Source organism: Notothenia rossii, assembly GCF_949606895.1.
Source record: "Notothenia rossii genome assembly, chromosome: 2".
Taxonomy (NCBI): domain Eukaryota; kingdom Metazoa; phylum Chordata; class Actinopteri; order Perciformes; family Nototheniidae; genus Notothenia; species Notothenia rossii.
Window position 1 is genome coordinate 94,761,139 of NC_136904.1, and position 20,000 is coordinate 94,781,138.

Here is a 20,000-nt window from a genome sequence, read left to right on the forward strand (position 1 = left end):
ATTAGGAGGAGCAGGAGGAGGAAGAGGAGCAGGAGGAGGAAGAGGAGCAGGAGGAGAGGACTGTCATGCACATGTATCCATATGTTAGAAGAAAATAATGATAAAGTGAATCGAAAAAAAGTGTAATATTTCTTACAAATTGTATATTTTGATGTTTATGGTACTTATCATATTTACATAACGCTTGTCCCGGTGCTCAGAGAAGCTTCAAACTAATCTGAAAACAAAAAGATAAGTTGCCTTATTTGGGGCAAAACTTACATTTTTAGATTTTTAAGATTTGTTCATTTTGAAACAATTATATTTGGGGGGAAATGTTTAACATTCAGATTTTAATATCTGATTACATCTGAAAAATGACAGTCGTCATATTTGGAGGGAACATTGTAATCATTGGAAAAGATGAGATCTAAAAATAAATGCATTTAAATGAAAAAAGTTGTTGTATTTGTGTGAAAAATGGGAATACGGGTTTATCAAGGAAAGTAAACATGTATGACAACACGTTCTCACTCCCAACCCGTCACATGTTGACGGACGGTCAGGGCCCCTCCCCGTCACTCTATTACGTACAGGGTACCCCTTTAGAGTCAGTTTTCAACAGGCAGGGCGTCCCATTGACTTGCATAGAGCTCCCTGTTGGTAATAGACGAGTTGGGATCGCGGTGAAATGCTCTCCGCAGACCCATTCTCACACAGGGCTCAGAAAACTGAGATTTGTATTATTTCATAGGTTTTTCCTTCTAATTTTGTATTCTTTTCTAAACCACACACTGTTATTTACTCAACAATAACACACAATTATCCTTGTGTTTATTTATTTGTTTGATTAATAAACACAAGTTGGAGTCCGTCAGGACCGAGGGTCGGAGCAGCTCATAGTAGTTGCTTTAGAGAATATTACACCCGGAAGTGAGTATTCTCTTCGCTTCGCTTGACAAACCCCGTGATAGTCCTCAAGCTCTGTGATTGGATGTTTGAGTGTGCTCCGAGGGTTACGCCGAGCGTCGAACAGCACTTTGAAATGGGATGGAACCACGGCAAATTGTCCAAAACTGGATTTGAACGGGTCCACCCCGTCCCCCCTCCCCCACCCCGTCCCCAGAACTACACATTGTGTGTTTCGCAACATGCTCTATCTATGGCACGTCTCTACTGGGAGTTGTAGTTTTAAAAGACGTTTTCGCATTTCCCATAATAAGAAGTTGCCAGTATTAAACTGTGAACATCCCTGGAGGTTTAGGGGATAGGAAACACTCAAATTTAAAACATATCATTAATAAATGGGTGAAATTGCCTGTGCCCATAATGGGCAGCATTAATATATAGCCACATGCCAGCTAAGGTCAGAAGAGCTTCATTTAACAGCTGGTCTTATGTCCGTGACCCCTCCTGTTGTTCATTGATAAGCCTGAAACATGCACTTGTCAAGGTTCAGAGGCAAATATGGCAGTAGCCCAAGGGCGGATCTACGCCACTGTTGAGCCTTGCCCCCCCAGCTGCCCCCTAACTTTTGTGTCCCTAAAACAAAAAACTGTACTTGTAGAAACAAACCTACACTATGGCCGCGGCTCACAGAGAGAGGAGAGCTGTCCCAGCACCTGAAGGTGGATCAGATTCCCCTGGGAGCATTTCCCCTTCCACTGGCTTTGTTTTTTATAAAGACGAGAGCTTGAAACTAAATATTAATAAAACGCTGCCGTTTGAATCGATAGCGTTTAACAGACGATCGCTGTTTGGCACGTTACGTTACAAAATACTACGCAGACAGCGCTAGCTGGGAGATCGATCCCTTTATTTGCTAAACTATGCGGTACTATTAAATCCACGTATATTACACATCACAGCCATGAGGCTGATCAATGAAACCAGGATACATCCTTTACCATCAAACTGGATCTAAAAGCAGCTGCCTGTGTGCGTTTGATCAATACTTTCTGATTTTATATTTATTAGATGCTACTTATCAGCTACATGGCCCTAACGTGTAAAGTTATACAAGCATTTGTACCAGTGCTTTTCACAAGTAGACTCGTGCAGGCCAGAGTAGCTGGAGTGATTCAACAACAACACAAAGACATATCTGAGAAGAGATCAGGACGAAGAGGAAGAGGAAGAGGGAAAGAGAGTTCACTGAAGAGACCCGGAGGCTCAGAGTAGGAGGAAGAGGAGGAGATGAAGAGACCAGGAGGGTCAGAGCAGGAGGAAGAGGAGGAGATGAAGAGACCCGGAGGCTCAGGGTAGGAGGAAGAGGAGGAGATGAAGAGACCCGGAGGCTCAGAGTAGGAGGAAGAGGAGGAGATGAAGAGACCAGGAGGGTCAGAGCAGGAGGAAGAGGAGGAGATGAAGAGACCAGGAGGGTCAGAGCAGGAGGAAGAGGAGGAGATGAAGAGACCAGGAGGCTCAGAGGAGGAGGAAGAGGAGGAGATGAAGACATTAGTGAAGAAGAGGACATGTATGTGAGGAAGATGAAGTGTAACAATAAATAGGTTATACAGTATCAAATACCACGTACTGTCCGCCCTCCCATGCCACCCTGGCATGACCTCTTGCCCCCCCTTTGCCACCCCATGTAAAATGTTTTAGAAGCGCCACTGCAGTAGCCATCGATCATCTGAAGATAAGATATACTTTATTGTCCCAAGTTGGAAACATTTGCGTTACATCAGCATGTGTGAGACACTAAAGGACTACAGAGAGACACTAAGGACTACAGAGAGACACTAAGGAACTACAGAGAGACACTAAGGACTACAGAGAGACACTAAGGGACTACAGAGAGACACTAAGGGACTACAGAGAGACACTAAGGGACTACAGAGAGACACTAAGGACTACAGAGAGACACTAAAGGACTACAGAGAGACACTAAGGGACTACAGAGAGACACTAAGGACTACAGAGAGACACTAAGGGACTACAGAGAGACACTAAGGGACTACAGAGAGACACTAAGGACTACAGAGAGACACTAAGGACTACAGAGAGACACTAAAGGACTACAGAGAGACACTAAAGGACTACAGAGAGACACTAAAGGACTACAGAAAGACACTTAAGGACTACAGAGAGACACTAAGGACTACAGAGACACACTAAAGGACTACAGAGAGACACTAAAGGACTACAGAGAGACACTTAAGGACTACAGAGAGACACTAAGGGACTACAGAGAGACACTAAAGGACTACAGAGAGACACTAAAGGACTACAGAGAGACACTAAAGACTACAGAGAGACGTAGTTAAAGAGACACAGTGGATGAACTGCTGAGGGGATTATTAGCTTCCTGTTTATGAGCACCATCAGCTCATGACATCCCAGCCCATCGACCAATCCCAGAGCTCCAGAGGCGTCACATGACCTCCCTGTTAAACCCTGGATACTCCTGTCTTATCTTCTCCTCTCTCTGGCTTCAGGCTCCGAGCTGCAGATAGTTTATATTCCAGCAGATACTCTGAGTGTTTCAGATAATAAAGAAGAAGAGAAACAGATCAACGGAGAAGGAGACTTTACAGCAAGACTCACCCCTAAGATCTTAATAAGATCAAGTGTGGGGGGGGGTTCTCCTCAGACGCAGGAAGCAGGTGAGCTCAAATACACCTGAACTCCTTCTGTAGACATGTGGAGATAGTTCTGTTTGAAGCACATGGTGCATTATCAGGAATACGTTCTTTAAAGCATGCGTAGAAATGTGATTATATCCAGTTTCCTTCAATATATTCAGCATTTCTTTTGCATTTTAGTTTTTATTGCTAATGTGTTTTCTGTTTTTAAATAAAAATGTGTTTAACAGCCAGAAAAAAACTATAAAATGTTTCCTTTTTGCCATATATGTCCCTCATTATAAATATAAAATGATTATCGATTATTTGAGAACTCCTTTTTGTGGGTTAAGTCCGTTCTTAGAATAAGTGAGAAATGGATTTAACGTGTGATTGACAGCTATCACGCTGGAGAAATAAGAAACTGTAAATGTATGCAATAATTGATGGCATTAATATATAATCCTTAACTGAATGTCTTTCATTTCATTTTAAATTAATAATGTTTTAGTCTGGCCAAACTTCCTCTGTTGAGATTCCTGTCAAAAATAAATGTTCCATAAAAACAGTTGACTCAACAAAACTCTGCTTTTAGATCAATATGCTTCTTCTGTGATAGTTAACGCTGAATCTGGAAGGTTAGGGTTGTAGTCCTTTAGTGTCTCTCTGTAGTCCTTCGTGTCTCTTTGTAGTCCTTCGTGTCTCTTTGTAGTCCTTAGTGTCTCTCTGTAGTCCTTAAGTGTCTCTCTGTAGTCCTTTAGTGTCTCTCTGTAGTCCTTCGTGTCTCTTTGTAGTCCTTAAGTGTCTCTCTGTAGTCCTTAAGTGTCTCTTTGTAGTCCTTAAGTGTTTCTCTGTAGTCCTTAAGTGTCTCTCTGTAGTCCTTTAGTGTCTCTCTGTAGTCCTTAAGTGTCTCTTAGCAGTCCTTAAGTGTCTCTCTGTAGTCCTTAAGTGTCTCTTTGTAGTCCTTAAGTGTCTCTATGTAGTCCTTAAGTGTCTCTTTGTAGTCCTTTAGTGTCTCTCTGTAGTCCTTAAGTGTCTCTTTGTAGTCCTTAAGTGTCTCTTTGTAGTCCTTTAGTGTCTCTCTGTAGTCCTTTAGTGTCTCTCTGTAGTCCTTAAGTGTCTCTTTGTAGTCCTTAAGTGTCTCTCTGTAGTCCTTAGTGTCTCTTTGTAGTCCTTTAGTGTCTCTCTGTAGTCCTTAGTGTCTCTCTGTAGTCCTTAGTGTCTCTTTGTGGTCCTTTAGTGTCTCTCTGTAGTCCTTTAGTGTCTCTCTGTAGTCCTTAAGTGTCTCTTTGTAGTCCTTAAGTGTCTCTCTGTAGTCCTTAAGTGTCTCTTTGTAGTCCTTAAGTGTCTCTCTGTAGTCCTTAGTGTCTCTTTGTAGTCCTTTAGTGTCTCTCTGTAGTCCTTAGTGTCGCTTTGTAGTCCGTAAGTGTCTCTTTGTAGTCCTTTAGTGTCTCTCTGTAGTCCTTCGTGTCTCTTTGTAGTCCTTAAGTGTCTCTCTGTAGTCCTTAAGTGTCTCTTTGTAGTCCTTAAGTGTTTCTCTGTAGTCCTTAAGTGTCTCTCTGTAGTCCTTTAGTGTCTCTCTGTAGTCCTTAAGTGTCTCTTAGCAGTCCTTAAGTGTCTCTCTGTAGTCCTTAAGTGTCTCTTTGTAGTCCTTAAGTGTCTCTATGTAGTCCTTAAGTGTCTCTTTGTAGTCCTTTAGTGTCTCTCTGTAGTCCTTAAGTGTCTCTTTGTAGTCCTTAAGTGTCTCTTTGTAGTCCTTTAGTGTCTCTCTGTAGTCCTTTAGTGTCTCTCTGTAGTCCTTAAGTGTCTCTTTGTAGTCCTTAAGTGTCTCTCTGTAGTCCTTAGTGTCTCTTTGTAGTCCTTTAGTGTCTCTCTGTAGTCCTTAGTGTCTCTCTGTAGTCCTTAGTGTCTCTTTGTGGTCCTTTAGTGTCTCTCTGTAGTCCTTTAGTGTCTCTCTGTAGTCCTTAAGTGTCTCTTTGTAGTCCTTAAGTGTCTCTCTGTAGTCCTTAAGTGTCTCTTTGTAGTCCTTAAGTGTCTCTCTGTAGTCCTTAGTGTCTCTTTGTAGTCCTTTAGTGTCTCTCTGTAGTCCTTAGTGTCGCTTTGTAGTCCGTAAGTGTCTCTTTGTAGTCCTTTAGTGTCTCTCTGTAGTCCTTAAGTGTCTCTTTGTAGTCCTTAAGTGTCTCTCTGTAGTCCTTAGTGTCTCTTTGTAGTCCTTTAGTGTCTCTCTGTTGTCCTTAGTGTCTCTCTGTAGTCCTTAGTGTCTCTTTGTGGTCCTTTAGTGTCTCTCTGTAGTCCTTAGTGTCTCTTTGTAGTCCTTTAGTGTCTCTCAGTAGTCCTTTAGTGTCTCTCGGTAGTCCTTAGTGTCTCTTTGTAGTCCTTTAGTGTCTCTCTGTAGTCCTTAGTGTCTCTTTGTAGTCCTTTAGTGTCTCTCTGTAGTCCTTTAGTGTCTCTCTGTAGTCCTTTAGTGTCTATTTGTAGTCCTTAAGTGTCTCTCTGTAGTCCTTTAGTGTCTCTCTGTAGTCCTTAGTGTCTCTTTGTAGTCCTTTAGTGTCTCTTTGTAGTCTTTTATTGTCTCTCTGTAGTCCTTTAGTGTCTCTCTGTAGTCCTTTAGTGTCTCTTTGTAGTCCTTTGGTGTCTCTCTGTAGTCTGTAGTCCTTTAGTGTCTCTCTGTAGTCCTTTAGTGTCTCTCTGTAGTCCTTAGTGTCTCTCTGTAGTCCTTTAGTGTCTCTTTGTAGTCCTTTAATGTCTCTCTGTAGTCCTTAGTGTCTCTCTGTAGTCCTTAGTGTCTCTCTGTAGTCCTTAAGTGTCTCTCTGTAGTCTGTAGTCCTTTAGTGTCTCTTTATTTCTTATCAAGCTCCACTTTTGTGGAATCAGCTTCCAGTTTGTGTTCGGACGGCAGACACCCTATCCGTTTTTAAGAGTGCGCTTAAGACCTTCCTTTTTGATAAAGCTTATAGTTAGGGCTGATTAGATTCAGCCCCTAGTTTTGCTGAAATAGGCTTAGTTTGTCGGGGGACATCTTACTTCTTCCTTCTCTCTGTCTATACCTGTGTACTCTCATGTTCCGATTAACCCAGCTTCCCCACATGTCTTTCTTTTTGGTGTCTATATACGCCGGGATCCGGAGTCATGGATGATCCTGCGGTCCTGTGTCATGGATTGCGAGTCCTGGATCTTGAGTCGTGGCTGTGGTCCTGGATCATAAGTCCTGGATGGATATCCTCGTGGATTCATCTTCCTATTATACACACATGCATTTCAAAACATTTGGACTACCTATGTTGCAAATGTATTATCTTTTCAATTTACACACGGCATCTATTGCACGTCTGTCCGTCCTGGGAGAGGGATCCCTCCTCTGTTGCTCTCCCTGAGGTTTCTCCCATTTTTCCCTTTAAACTGGGTTTTCTCTGGAAGTTTTTCCTTGTACGATGTGAGGGTCTAAGGACAGAGGGTGTCGTATTGTCATACTGATATTCTGTACAAACTGTGAAGTCCACTGAGACAAATGTAACATTTGTGATATTGGGCTATATAAATAAACATTGATTGATTGATTGATTGATTATAGTCCTTTAGTGTCTCTCTGTAGTCCTTAGTGTCTCTCTGTAGTCCTTAGTGTCTCTTTGTAGTCCTTTAGTGTCTCTCTGTAGTCTGTAGTCCTTTAGTGTCTCTCTGTAGTCCTTTAGTGTCTCGTCCTTTAGTGTCTCTCTGTAGTCTGTAGTCCTTTAGTGTCTCTCTGTAGTCCTTTAGTGTCTCTCTGTAGTCCTTTAGTGTCTCTTTGTAGTCCTTTAGTGTCTCTCTGTAGTCCTTTATTCTGATTCTGATTTAAACATGCATTCACAGAGCTATCATATGCCTAAAGCTAGTGTTGTTGTACTCGAGACCGGTCTTGGTCTTGACTCTGTCTCAAACTCTTCAAGTCTCTGTCTTGACTCTGTGTCGAACTCTTAAAGTCTTGGTCTTGACTCTGTCTCAAACTCTTCAAGTCTCTGTCTTGACTCTGTGTCGAACTCTTAAATTCTTGGTCTTGACTCTGTCTCAAACTCTTAAAGTCTCTGTCTTGACTCTGTCTCAAACTCTTAAAGTCTCTGTCTTGACTCTGTCTTGAACTCTTAAAGTCTCTGTCTTGACTCTGTCTCGAACTCTTAAAGTCTCTGTCTTGACTGTGTCTCAAACTCTTAAAGTCTTGGTCTTGACTTGGTCTCGACCTCTTAAAGTCTTGGTCTCGAACTCTTAAAGTCTTGGTCTTGACTGTGTCTCGAACTTTTAAAGTCTTGTTCTTGACTTGGTCTCGACCTCTTAAAGTCTTGGTCTTGACTCTGTCTCGAACTCTTCAAGTCTCTGTCTTGACTCTGTGTCGAACTCTTAAAGTCTTGGTCTTGACTCTGTCTCAAACTCTTAAAGTCTTGGTCTTGACTCTGTCTCAAACTCTTCAAGTCTCTGTCTTGACTCTGTCTCAAACTCTTAAAGTCTCTGTCTTGACTCTGTCTCAAACTCTTAAATTCTCTGTCTTGACTCTGTCTCGAATTCTTAAGGTCTTGACTCTGTCTCAAACTCTTAAAGTCTCTGTCTTGACTCTGTCTTAAACTCTTAAAGTCTCTGTCTTGACTCTGTCTCGAATTCTTAAAGTCTCTGTCTTGACTCTGTCTCAAGCTCTTCAAGTCTTGGTCTTGACTCTGTCTCAAACTCTTAAAGTATTGGTCTTGACTTGGTCTCGACCTCTTAAAGTCTTGGTCTCGAACTCTTAAAGTCTTGGTCTTGACTTTGTCTCGAGCTCTTAAAGTCTTGGTCTTGACTTGGTCTCGACCTCTTAAAGTCTTGGTCTCGAACTCTTAAAGTCTTGTTCTTGACTGTGTCTCGAACTCTTAAAGTCTTGGTCTTGACTTGGTCTCGACCTCTTAAAGTCTTGGTCTCGAACTCTTAAAGTCTTGGTCTTGACTCTGTCTCGAACTCTTAAAGTCTTGGTCTTGACTCGGTCTCAACCTCTTAAAGTCTTGGTCTTGACTCTGTCTCGAACTCTTAAAGTCTTGGTCTTGACTCTGTCTCGAACTCTTAAAGTCTTGGTCTTGACTCTGTCTCAAACTCTTAAAGTGTTGGTCTTCACTCTGTCTAGAACTCTTAAAGTCTTGGTCTTGACTCTGTCTCGAACTCTTAAAGTCTTGGTCTTGACTCTGTCTCGAACTCTTCAAGTCTCTGTCTTGACTCTGTGTCGAACTCTTAAAGTCTTGGTCTTGACTCTGTCTCAAACTCTTAAAGTCTTGGTCTTGACTCTGTCTCAAACTCTTCAAGTCTCTGTCTTGACTCTGTCTCAAACTCTTAAATTCTCTGTCTTGACTCTGTCTCGAATTCTTAAGGTCTTGACTCTGTCTCAAACTCTTAAAGTCTCTGTCTTGACTCTGTCTTGAACTCTTAAAGTCTCTGTCTTGACTCTGTCTCGAATTCTTAAAGTCTCTGTCTTGACTCTGTCTCAAGCTCTTCAAGTCTTGGTCTTGACTCTGTCTCAAACTCTTAAAGTCTTGGTCTTGACTTGGTCTCGACCTCTTAAAGTCTTGGTCTCGAACTCTTAAAGTCTTGGTCTTGACTTTGTCTCGAGCTCTTAAAGTCTTGGTCTTGACTTGGTCTCGACCTCTTAAAGTCTTGGTCTCAAACTCTTAAAGTCTTGGTCTTGACTCTGTCTCGAACTCTTAAAGTCTTGGTCTTGACTCTGTCTCGAACTCTTAAAGTCTTGGTCTTGACTCTGTCTCAAACTCTTAAAGTGTTGGTCTTCACTCTGTGTAGAACTCTTAAAGTCTTGGTCTTGACTCTGTCTCGAACTCTTAAAGTCTTGGTCTTGACTCTGTCTCGAACTCTTAAAGTCTTGGTCTTGACTCTGTCTCAAACTCTTAAAGTCTTGGTCTTCACTCTGTCTAGAACTCTTAAAGTCTTGGTCTTGACTCTGTCTCAAACTCTTAAAGTCTTGGTCTTGACTCGGTCTCAAACTCTTCAAGTCTCAGACATCTTCAGTGCATTTTTTCTTTTGTTCTGTTTTAGCTTTTACGGTTATTTGTATAGTTGCATTTTAATTTGGAGTAAATACTTGTTTTTGCATGTTTAAACTAACTCACACTAATGCAGACGTCTTCATTTAAACATGCATTCTGCTCACATACTGCAGACACTTCTCGTTAATGATTTTTTCCTGTGTGTTTTCGGAGCAGCTGTCTTTAGATCTGATCCAATTATTACCGGCGTCAGCGTCCGGCAACAGATCCTCGTTAGTTAATTAACTAATGACCTGAAAACTGAGACAATCTGAACCCGAGGAAGACGTGAAACTACAGTCAAGACACATTCAACCAAATCAACTCTTACTGGTTATTCTCTTGTGTGTGTCCAGCATAAATACAATAATTACAAAAACTCTCCAACTCTAGGATAAGGAAATCTTAAAGAGGCACAGGCAGTATGAGAAACCAAAGAGCTTTTTGAAAATTAAAGTGTGGAGATATGTCCGAGTAAAGACACTGAATGCTGATAGAATAGGGCCCTTCAACCTATTTTAAGAGAGGAGGCTATAGGAGATATTAAAACAAAATTAAATATTTGAATAGAAAGGAAACAGACCCAGTTGTCTCGTGTGTCTCCAGCATAAATACATACAAAATACATTTAAAATACTTGAATAAAAGACATTTCCTGCTCAAAGATCCTTCTGATGATCCATCATTAAGTGACTTCAATAAATACAAGCAATATATATATAAAATTGTAGTGTCCAACCTCAAAAAAATAAAAACAATTATAATAATTAAAGAATACAAAAATGAATAAATACAACATAAATAACCCTCAAAAGGGAAATTAAACACAGGTTATACTTGTTTGACATAAGTGACATTTAACGACCCTGGACTTTTTGAAATCCTCTCTTAGAGAAAGCATGCCGACGGTGAAGAGCAAGAAGAAGAAGTCGAAGAAGGAGGCGACGGATGGAGAGGAAGGAGGAGGTGAGAGCTTTACTCCTCTTTGTTAAATATAATATTATCAGAGGTGGGAAGTATTGGAGTACAAATACTTTGTTACTGTATTTAAGTACATGTTCCTGGTATCAGTACTTTAATCCAGTACTTCTTTTTCTGACGACTTTTTACTTTGACTTCTTACATGTTGAACACAAATACCTGTACTTTCTACTTCTTACATGTTGAACACAAATACCTGTACTTTCTACTTCTCACATGTTGAACACAAATACCTGTACTTTCTACTTCTTACATGTTGAACACAAATACCTGTACTTTCTACTTCTTACATGTTGAACTCAAATACCTGTACTTTCTACTTCTTACATGTTGAACACAAATACTTGTACTTTCTACTTCTTACATGTTGAACACAAATACCTGTACTTTCTACTTCTTACATGTTGAACACAAATATCTGTACTTTCTACTTCTTACATGTTGAACACAAATACTTGTACTTTCTACTTCTCACATGTTGAACACAAATACCTGTACTTTCTACTTCTTACATGTTGAACACAAATACTTGTACTTTCTACTTCTTACATGTTGAACACAAATACCTGTACTTTCTACTTCTCACATGTTGAACACAAATATCTGTACTTTCTACTTCTTACATGTTGAACACAAATACTTGTACGTTCTACTTCTTACATGTTGAACACAAATACCTGTACTTTCTACTTCTCACATGTTGAACACAAATACCTGTACTTTCTACTTCTTACATGTTGAACCCAAATACCTGTACTTTCTACTTCTTACATGTTGAACCCAAATACCTGTACTTTCTACTTCTTACATGTTGAACCCAAATACTTGTACGTTCTACTTCTTACATGTTGAACACAAATACCTGTACTTTCGACTTCTCACATGTTGAACACAAATACTTGTACTTTCTACTTCTTACATGTTGAACCCAAATACTTGTACTTTCTACTTCTTACATGTTGAACACAAATACCTGTACTTTCTACTTCTTACATTTTGAACACAAATACCTGTACTTTCTACTTCTTACATGTTGAACTCAAATACCTGTACTTTCTACTTCTTACATGTTGAACACAAATACTTGTACTTTCTACTTCTTACATGTTGAACCCAAATACTTGTACTTTCTACTTCTTACATGTTGAACACAAATACTTGTACGTTCTACTTCTTACATGTTGAACACAAATACCTGTACTTTCTACTTCTCACATGTTGAACACAAATACCTGTACTTTCTACTTCTTACATGTTGAACCCAAATACCTGTACTTTCTACTTCTTACATGTTGAACCCAAATACCTGTACTTTCTACTTCTTACATGTTGAACCCAAATACTTGTACGTTCTACTTCTTACATGTTGAACACAAATACCTGTACTTTCGACTTCTCACATGTTGAACACAAATACTTGTACTTTCTACTTCTTACATGTTGAACCCAAATACTTGTACTTTCTACTTCTTACATGTTGAACACAAATACCTGTACTTTCTACTTCTTACATTTTGAACACAAATACCTGTACTTTCTACTTCTTACATGTTGAACTCAAATACCTGTACTTTCTACTTCTTACATGTTGAACACAAATACTTGTACTTTCTACTTCTTACATGTTGAACCCAAATACTTGTACTTTTTACTTCTTACATGTTGAACACAAATACCTGTACTTTCTACTTCTCACATGTTGAACACAAATACCTGTACTTTCTAATTCTCACATGTTGAACACAAATACCTGTACTTTCTACTTCTTACATGTTGAACCCAAATACTTGTACTTTCTACTTCTTACATGTTGAACTCAAATACCTGTACTTTCTACTTCTTACATGTTGAACCCAAATACCTGTACTTTCTACTTCTTACATGTTGAACCCAAATACCTGTACTTTCTACTTCTTACATGTTGAACTCAAATACCTGTACTTTCTACTTCTTACATGTTGAACTCAAATACCTGTACTTTCTAATTCTCACATGTTGAACACAAATACCTGTACTTTCTACTTCTTACATGTTGAACCCAAATACTTGTACTTTCTACTTCTTACATGTTGAACTCAAATACCTGTACTTTCTACTTCTTACATGTTGAACTCAAATACCTGTACTTTCTACTTCTTACATGTTGAACTCAAATACCTGTACTTTCTACTTCTTACATGTTGAACACAAATACCTGTACTTTCTACTTCTTACATGTTGAACCCAAATACCTGTACTTTCTACTTCTTACATGTTGAAAACAAATATCTGTACTTTCTACTTCTTACATGTTGAACTCAAATACCTGTACTTTCTACTTCTTACATGTTGAAAACAAATACCTGTACTTTCTACTTCTTACATGTTGAACTCAAATACCTGTACTTTCTACTTCTTACATGTTGAACACAAATACCTGTACTTTCTACTTCTTACATGTTGAACTCAAATACCTGTACTTTCTACTTCTCTCATGTTGAACACAAATACCTGTACTTTCTACTTCTCTCATGTTGAACTCAAATACCTGTACTTTCTACTTCTTACATGTTGAACACAAATACCTGTACTTTCTACTTCTTACATGTTGAACTCAAATACCTGTACTTTCTACTTCTCTCATTTTCCAAACAGGCTGGTTCCTTTAGTCTGAATGTGTGTTTGGTGGCGTGATCATTATTATTTAGAGTCATTGCGTGCCTATTGATTTGAACACGATCCATGTATCCATCATTTCCTGGTCTTCTCTAAAGAAGAGGGACCAATGAAAACGTTGTCATGTTGCCGTTGTTCACCATGGAAACATTCATTAGCTAACAATGACATTATTGTTCTATTAATATAAAGGGAGGTCAGGTACTCTTTAAAACAGCTGCTAGTTATGGGTACTTTTTACTGAAGTACATTTCAAAGCCTCTTTACTTTGACTTGAGTAAAGGAGTTTAGTCAGTACTTCTACTTTCACCAGAGTATTTTTAAACAAGAGTATCTGTACTTCTACTTGAGTAAAGGATGTGTGTACTTCTTCTTGAGTAAAGGATGTGTACTTCTACTTGAGAAAAGGATGTGTGTACTTCTACTTGAGTAAAGGATGTGTGTACTTCTAATAGAGTAAAGGATGTGTGTACTTCTACTTGAGTAAAGGATGGGTGTACTTCTACTCGAGTAAAGGATGTGTGTACTTCTACTTGAGTAAAGGATGGGTGTACTTCTACTCGAGTAAAGGATGTGTGTACTTCTACTCGAGTAAAGGATGTGTGTACTTCTACTTGAGTAAAGGATGTGTGTACTTCTACTTGAAGGATGGGTGTACTTCTACTCGAGTAAAGGATGTGTGTACTTCTACTTGAGTAAAGGATGGGTGTACTTCTACTCGAGTAAAGGATGTGTGTACTTCTACTCGAGTAAAGGATGTGTGTACTTCTACTTGAGTAAAGGATGTGTGTACTTCTACTTGAGTAAAGGATGTGTGTACTTCTGCTTGAGTAAAGGATGTGTGTACTTCTACTTGAGTAAAGGATGTGTGTACTTCTACTTGAGTAAAGGATGTGTGTACTTCTACTACTTGAGTAAAGGATGTGTGTACTTTTACTACTTGAGTAAAGGATGTGTGTACTTTTGCCATCTCTGAATATTATTATATTCTATAATACTGTTTCTGTGCAGGTGTGGAGGTGGAGGAGGAGGTGACCAGCAGGAGGCGCTCTGACAGCAGAGACCCTTTGACCCCGGAGCCCCTCGATCCCGCACCACAGAAGAAGAAGAAGAAGAAAAGAGCGCAGACCATCGGTATAACCTTTCATCAAAGTGTCACGAAAAGAGAATAAAAACCCCCTCACAGAGATATAAAGCCACACAGGGCTGAGGGAATTATCTGAATAACTAGAAAATCGATTGAAAGTAAAATAATTGCAGCTATTTTGATAATTTATTCGTCGTTAGGGTCATTTTTTCTGCTTCCAGTTTCCAGATTTGATGCTTTGTCTGTTTTAAATCATATATAAGTCAATATCTTTGGTTACTTAAAGATCACCTACTATGCAAAATCCACTTCTTCATGTCTTTTCTACACAAACATGTGTCCTCTCAAGGGGTGTAGTGCTATTTTTATAAGTCCTCCTAGAGCACCATTGTGTTTCTTTAAACCAATCATCTCTCAGAGGGGCGGGGCCAGCAGCAGCTCACTAGCATTTAAAGCTACAGACAGAGGTTGCGTTCGGATAGTTTAAAAATCAGCTCCTAAGTTCTAACCCTATCGTCTATTCCTTGACCTCTGAGTGAAAGGTCACGGGGTTAAGGGATAGTGGATAGGAGAATTCAAAAGGACTTAGGAGAAGAGACTGCGGTACTTTAGAGAATCGACTGCACTTTCACTATCTGACGTGTTTATGATGCGCCAGCGGACGTCATGGTGTGCGTCTGCTGCTGTGGGGAAACTATGGAAACTACAGTTTTCTATACAGAGGACTACAACATGGATGATTAATAAGAAGGAGGGACTCATCTAGAGACTCTGCACCGTGCTCTGATGCTGTTGCTTTATGCTTTATGAACGTGAACAACAGAGAAACATATTCTTCATGACCGAAGATGGAATTGAAATAAAAAAGTGAAACTTCTGCTCGTTACCCTCTCCCTCCGGTCCACATTAATACAAATGATCCCAATACGTATGATTGTATGAAAAGATCTTAAAATCAATACAAATGTATTTATTATAAACGTTAGTCCTTAACACCTATCACTGTGTACATCATTCAAACATCTTTTAAAAGTTGAACAAACCCCACACAGCTCAGTGAAATGTTGACTTTATTTGATCATTTCAGTAAAAACTAACGTTCATATTTCTCTTTTTGATTATAATACTGATGAACGTTCAAAACAAAGCACTTTGGCAACTTACCACATACGTTTTAAAAAGCTTAATAAGCACCGTAACTTTCATGATATCATTTCTCCGTCATAATCGGTTGTTTCCGTGAACGGCCGAATGTTGTGTGACGGCAAATGCTGCGGCTGCAAGGCATTGTGGGGCAGCATGTTCTCCTCTCCTTTCGGTGAGGGAGGTCCAGTGGTTCCTAAGCTAAAGGAGGTTATAAAGGAAGTTTGAAACCTCCTTTCCTTTCATCTAGAGAATTAGAACGGCACTTATCATGGCTGCCACTGAGGGACTTCCGGGTCATTTCACTCCGTTAGGAAGGTTCCTAAGCTAAATGGACTATTTGACTGCAGCCAGAGAATCAGCACTTTGGAAACAGGGCTGAAACAGAGGGGATTATGGGTAATGCTGCAATGATCTGTTTGGTGTTTCAGCCAATCAGAGACAGCTTATGTGATATATCTGAGACCTGGGATATAGTGATGAAGAGGAGGATGATAGGTGACCTTTAAGATATCACCTGGGACTTAAAGAAACTGGAAAGGACATTTCAAACTATTATCACACGATATACTTTATATTATACTTTAAAGTCTTGGACTCAATCCATCTCCACATCAGACTGACAACAACTTTTAACACTTTACAGGTTCTTCAAACCTCAATGTTTCCAGTTTTCAAGTTGTTTTATTTCTTCAGATCTGGAGGCCGAGCATCCCGACGTCCCAAACGGAGACATGGTGGAGGTGGAGGAAGAGGAATCTGCTCCTGTGACCCGGAAAACCAAGAGGAAGAAGTGAGAACCAGCTGGAAAGAGATGACGTAAAAGATAAATAAAATCTCCTCACATATATAAGTTCAGTCAGACCACTCACGTGTTTCTTAATGTGTTTATCCACGTGAGTTTACAACTACAAAAATAATCGGTTTGTATTTATATCACATCCGACGGGAGGAAATGCAGCACGGCTCTCACTACAGATTTTTAATCATAATTGAATCATCATCTTCACGATCATTTATGTTTATGTTCGCCGAATGACATGAAAGCACTGAGAAATACGTTTGTAGTCTGAATTTCTTTGTTCCCCTCGTCAGGAAGGCGAAAGCCACGGAGCAGTTCAGCAACGATCTGGAGGCCGAAGACGACGACATCATCGCGGACGCTTCGTCTCCGATCCCCCAGCAGTCGCTGTTCTCCGCCCCCCACGGACACAGCCAGCCGGTGGGGAAGGTCTTCGTGGAGAGAAACCGTGAGTGAGGAAGACATCGGGAAGACGTCAACATTTTTTTAAAAAGTCAAAAAATCTGAGAAAAAAGTCAAGATTCTGAATAAAAAGTTGAGAGGAACCGTGTGTGTGTGTGTGTGTGTGTGTGTGTGTGTGTGTGTGTGTGTGTGTGTGTGTGTGTGTGTGTGTGTGTGTGTGTGTGTGTGTGTGTGTGTGTGTGTGTGTGTGTGTGTGTGTGTGTGTGTGTGTGTGTGTGTGTGTGTGTGTGTGTGTGTGTGTGTGTGTGTGTGTGTGTGTGTGTGTGTGTGTGTGTGTGTGTGTGTGTGTGTGTGTGTGTGTGTGTGTGTGTGTGTGTGTGTGTGTGTGTGTGTGTGTGTGTGTGTGTGTGTGTGTGTGCAGGGCGTTTCCAGGCGGAGCGTGTTGAGCACCTCAGACACTCGGAGGACGAATATATTGACCCCCGACAGATCTGGACCACCAGAGACGTCGCCATGAAGGTCCACAGCAGCTTCAGGTCACACAAACACATACACACACACGCACACACACACGCACACACGTGACACACACACACATACACACACACACACACACACACACAAACACATGCACACACGTGACACACACACACACACACACACACACACACACACACACACACACACACACATACACACACACACACACACAGAGACACACACACACACACACACACACACACACACACACACACACATGCACACACGTGACATGCACACACAGACACTAACTCAATCACACACACACGACTCACATTACTTAATAAATAACATTTTCCACGAAATGTACCAAAATAAGATTTCTCCCTTATTTAATCCATTATTTATTTTATGCTATTTTTTTTAATTTGATGTATTTATTATAATTTCTCCAGCGATCTCCAGACTTTTTGAGTCATTTATTTATTTTTATTTTTTTGGCAGATTCCATCCTCCATTGTTATTCTTTAAATGTGTTATTTACTTTTGATTTGTTTGTAGAAATAAATCGTATATAAAAGATATATATGTGTGTATTTATTGTAATTTCGTTGTCTCCTGAGTGATTTGATTATTGTTATTTATTATTATTGTTCCATGGTTCTTTAGGGTTCTGGGTCTGTTCTCTCACGGGTTCCTGGCGGGCTACGCGGTGTGGAACATCATCGTGGTGTACGTTCTGGCGGGGGAGCAGATGACCACCCTGCAGAACCTCCTGCAGCAGTACCACCTGCTGGCATACCCTGCTCAGAGCCTGCTGTACCTGCTGCTGGTCCTCAGCACCGTGTCCGCATTCGACAGGTAACACACTGTACACACTGTACACACTGTACACACTGCACACACTGTACACACTGTACACACTGTACACACTGTACAACAGTGTACACACTGTACACACTGTACACACTGTACACAATGTACACAATGTACACACTGTACACACTGTACACACTGTACACACAGTATATACTGTACATACTGTACATACTGTACATAAACACTGTACACAGGTAACATACTAAACTCGTTCTTGTTTGTACGTGCAGGGTGAACCTGGCTAAAGCCTCCATGGCTCTGAGAGGATTCGTCACTCTGGACCCTGCTGCTCTCGCCTCCTTCTGTAAGTTAACAAGAAGAAGAGGAAGAGGAAGATGAAGAAGATGGTGATGAGTGTTAATCTCTCTTCTCTGTGTTCAGTGTATTTCATCGCCCTGATCCTGTCCCTCAGTCAGCAGATGACCAGCGACCGCATCAACCTTTATCCCACCGCAAACGAGACGCTGTGGTGAGGAAATATCAACGTCAAAATTCTGAAAATATGTCAAAATTCTTGGAAACACAAAGGGGGGGGGGGGGGCAACAGGTGAACACACCAGACAATCAGACACAGGAGGGCAAACACAGGAAGGAAGACCGTGAAGGAAGAACACATCAGTGTGGGAGAACACAATTTCAATATAAGACCAGAACTAAACACACAAAACTAAAATCATGACTTTCTGGTATATATATTATATTCTGGTATGTATTATATTCTGGTATGTATTATATATTATATTCTGGTATGTATATATATTATATTCTGGTATATATTATATTCAGGTATGTTTATATATTATATTCAGGTATGTATATATATTATATTCTGGTATGTATATATATTATATTCTGGTATGTATTATATATTATATTCTGGTATGTATATATATTATATTCTGGTATGTATATATATTATATTCTGGTATGTATATATATTATATTCTGGTATATATTATATTCAGGTATGTATATATATTATATTCTGGTATGTATTATATATTATATTCTGGTATGTATATATATTATATTCTGGTATGTATTATATATTATATTCTGGTATGTATATATATTATATTCAGGTATGTATATATATTATATTCTGGTATGTATATATATTATATTCTGGTATGTATTATATATTATATTCTGGTATGTATATATATTATATTCTGGTATGTATATATATTATATTCTGGTATGTATATATATTATATTCTGGTATGTATATATATTATATTCTGGTATGTATATATATTATATTCTGGTATGTATATATATTGTATTCTGGTATGTATATATATTATATATTCTGGTATGTATATATATTATATTCTGGTATATATATTATATTCTGGTATGTATATATATTATATATTCTGGTATGTATATATATTATATTCTGGTATGTATATATATTATATATTCTGGTATGTATATATATTATATTCTGGTATATATATTATATTCTGGTATGTATATATATTATATATTCTGGTATGTATATATATTATATTCTGGTATGTATATATATTATATTCTGGTATGTATATATATTATATTCTGGTATGTATATATATTATATTCTGGTATGTATATATATTATATTCTGGTATGTATATATATTATATTCTGGTATGTATATATATTATATATTCTGGTATGTATTATATGCCTTCAGGCCTCCAGGCTCGGAGCAGCAGATCCTCAGACCCTGGATGGTGGTGAACCTAGTGGTGGCCATTCTGGTGGGCTTAGCCTGGGCGGTGGTCTCCACCCGGCCAGACATCGACTACACCGAGGGTGAGGCACAAATACTGCACTCCTTCATTTATCTTTCACTGTGTTATTCTTAAAGTCCGAAATTCACTGAAGAAGTCGAAATAAAAAAATGAATTATAATAATGTGTCGCATCCCAAAAATGCTCATGTGGCCCTAATCCTACTCCATACTCATCATCTAGTTAGAAAAAGTCACAATTTTACAGAAAACTACGGAGCCC

General features: G+C 39.3%; 1 protein-coding gene across 3 annotated transcripts in view; it reads left to right on the plus strand.

Annotated features, from left to right (window-relative positions):
- Positions 1–3,421: 3,421 nt before the first annotated feature.
- LOC307030262 (transmembrane protein 237A-like) overlaps positions 3,422–20,000 on the plus strand; it is an 18,845-nt gene continuing 2,266 nt past the window's right edge. The window contains exons 1-10 of one of the 3 annotated variants that reach the window (XM_079666596.1): positions 3,422–3,587; positions 10,461–10,534; positions 14,216–14,338; positions 16,131–16,227; positions 16,530–16,684; positions 17,060–17,174; positions 17,788–17,979; positions 18,228–18,301; positions 18,379–18,466; positions 19,679–19,800. In XM_079666596.1, coding sequence (XP_079522722.1) covers positions 10,468–10,534; positions 14,216–14,338; positions 16,131–16,227; positions 16,530–16,684; positions 17,060–17,174; positions 17,788–17,979; positions 18,228–18,301; positions 18,379–18,466; positions 19,679–19,800 — 1,033 coding nt within the window. In that variant the 5' untranslated portion in view covers positions 3,422–3,587; positions 10,461–10,467. Of the gene's footprint in view, positions 3,588–10,460; positions 10,535–14,215; positions 14,339–15,161; positions 15,834–15,864; positions 16,254–16,529; positions 16,685–17,059; positions 17,175–17,787; positions 17,980–18,227; positions 18,302–18,378; positions 18,467–19,678; positions 19,801–20,000 lie in introns of those variants that run through there. The other 2 variants (XM_079666595.1, XM_079666594.1) reach the window with 2 other exon arrangements.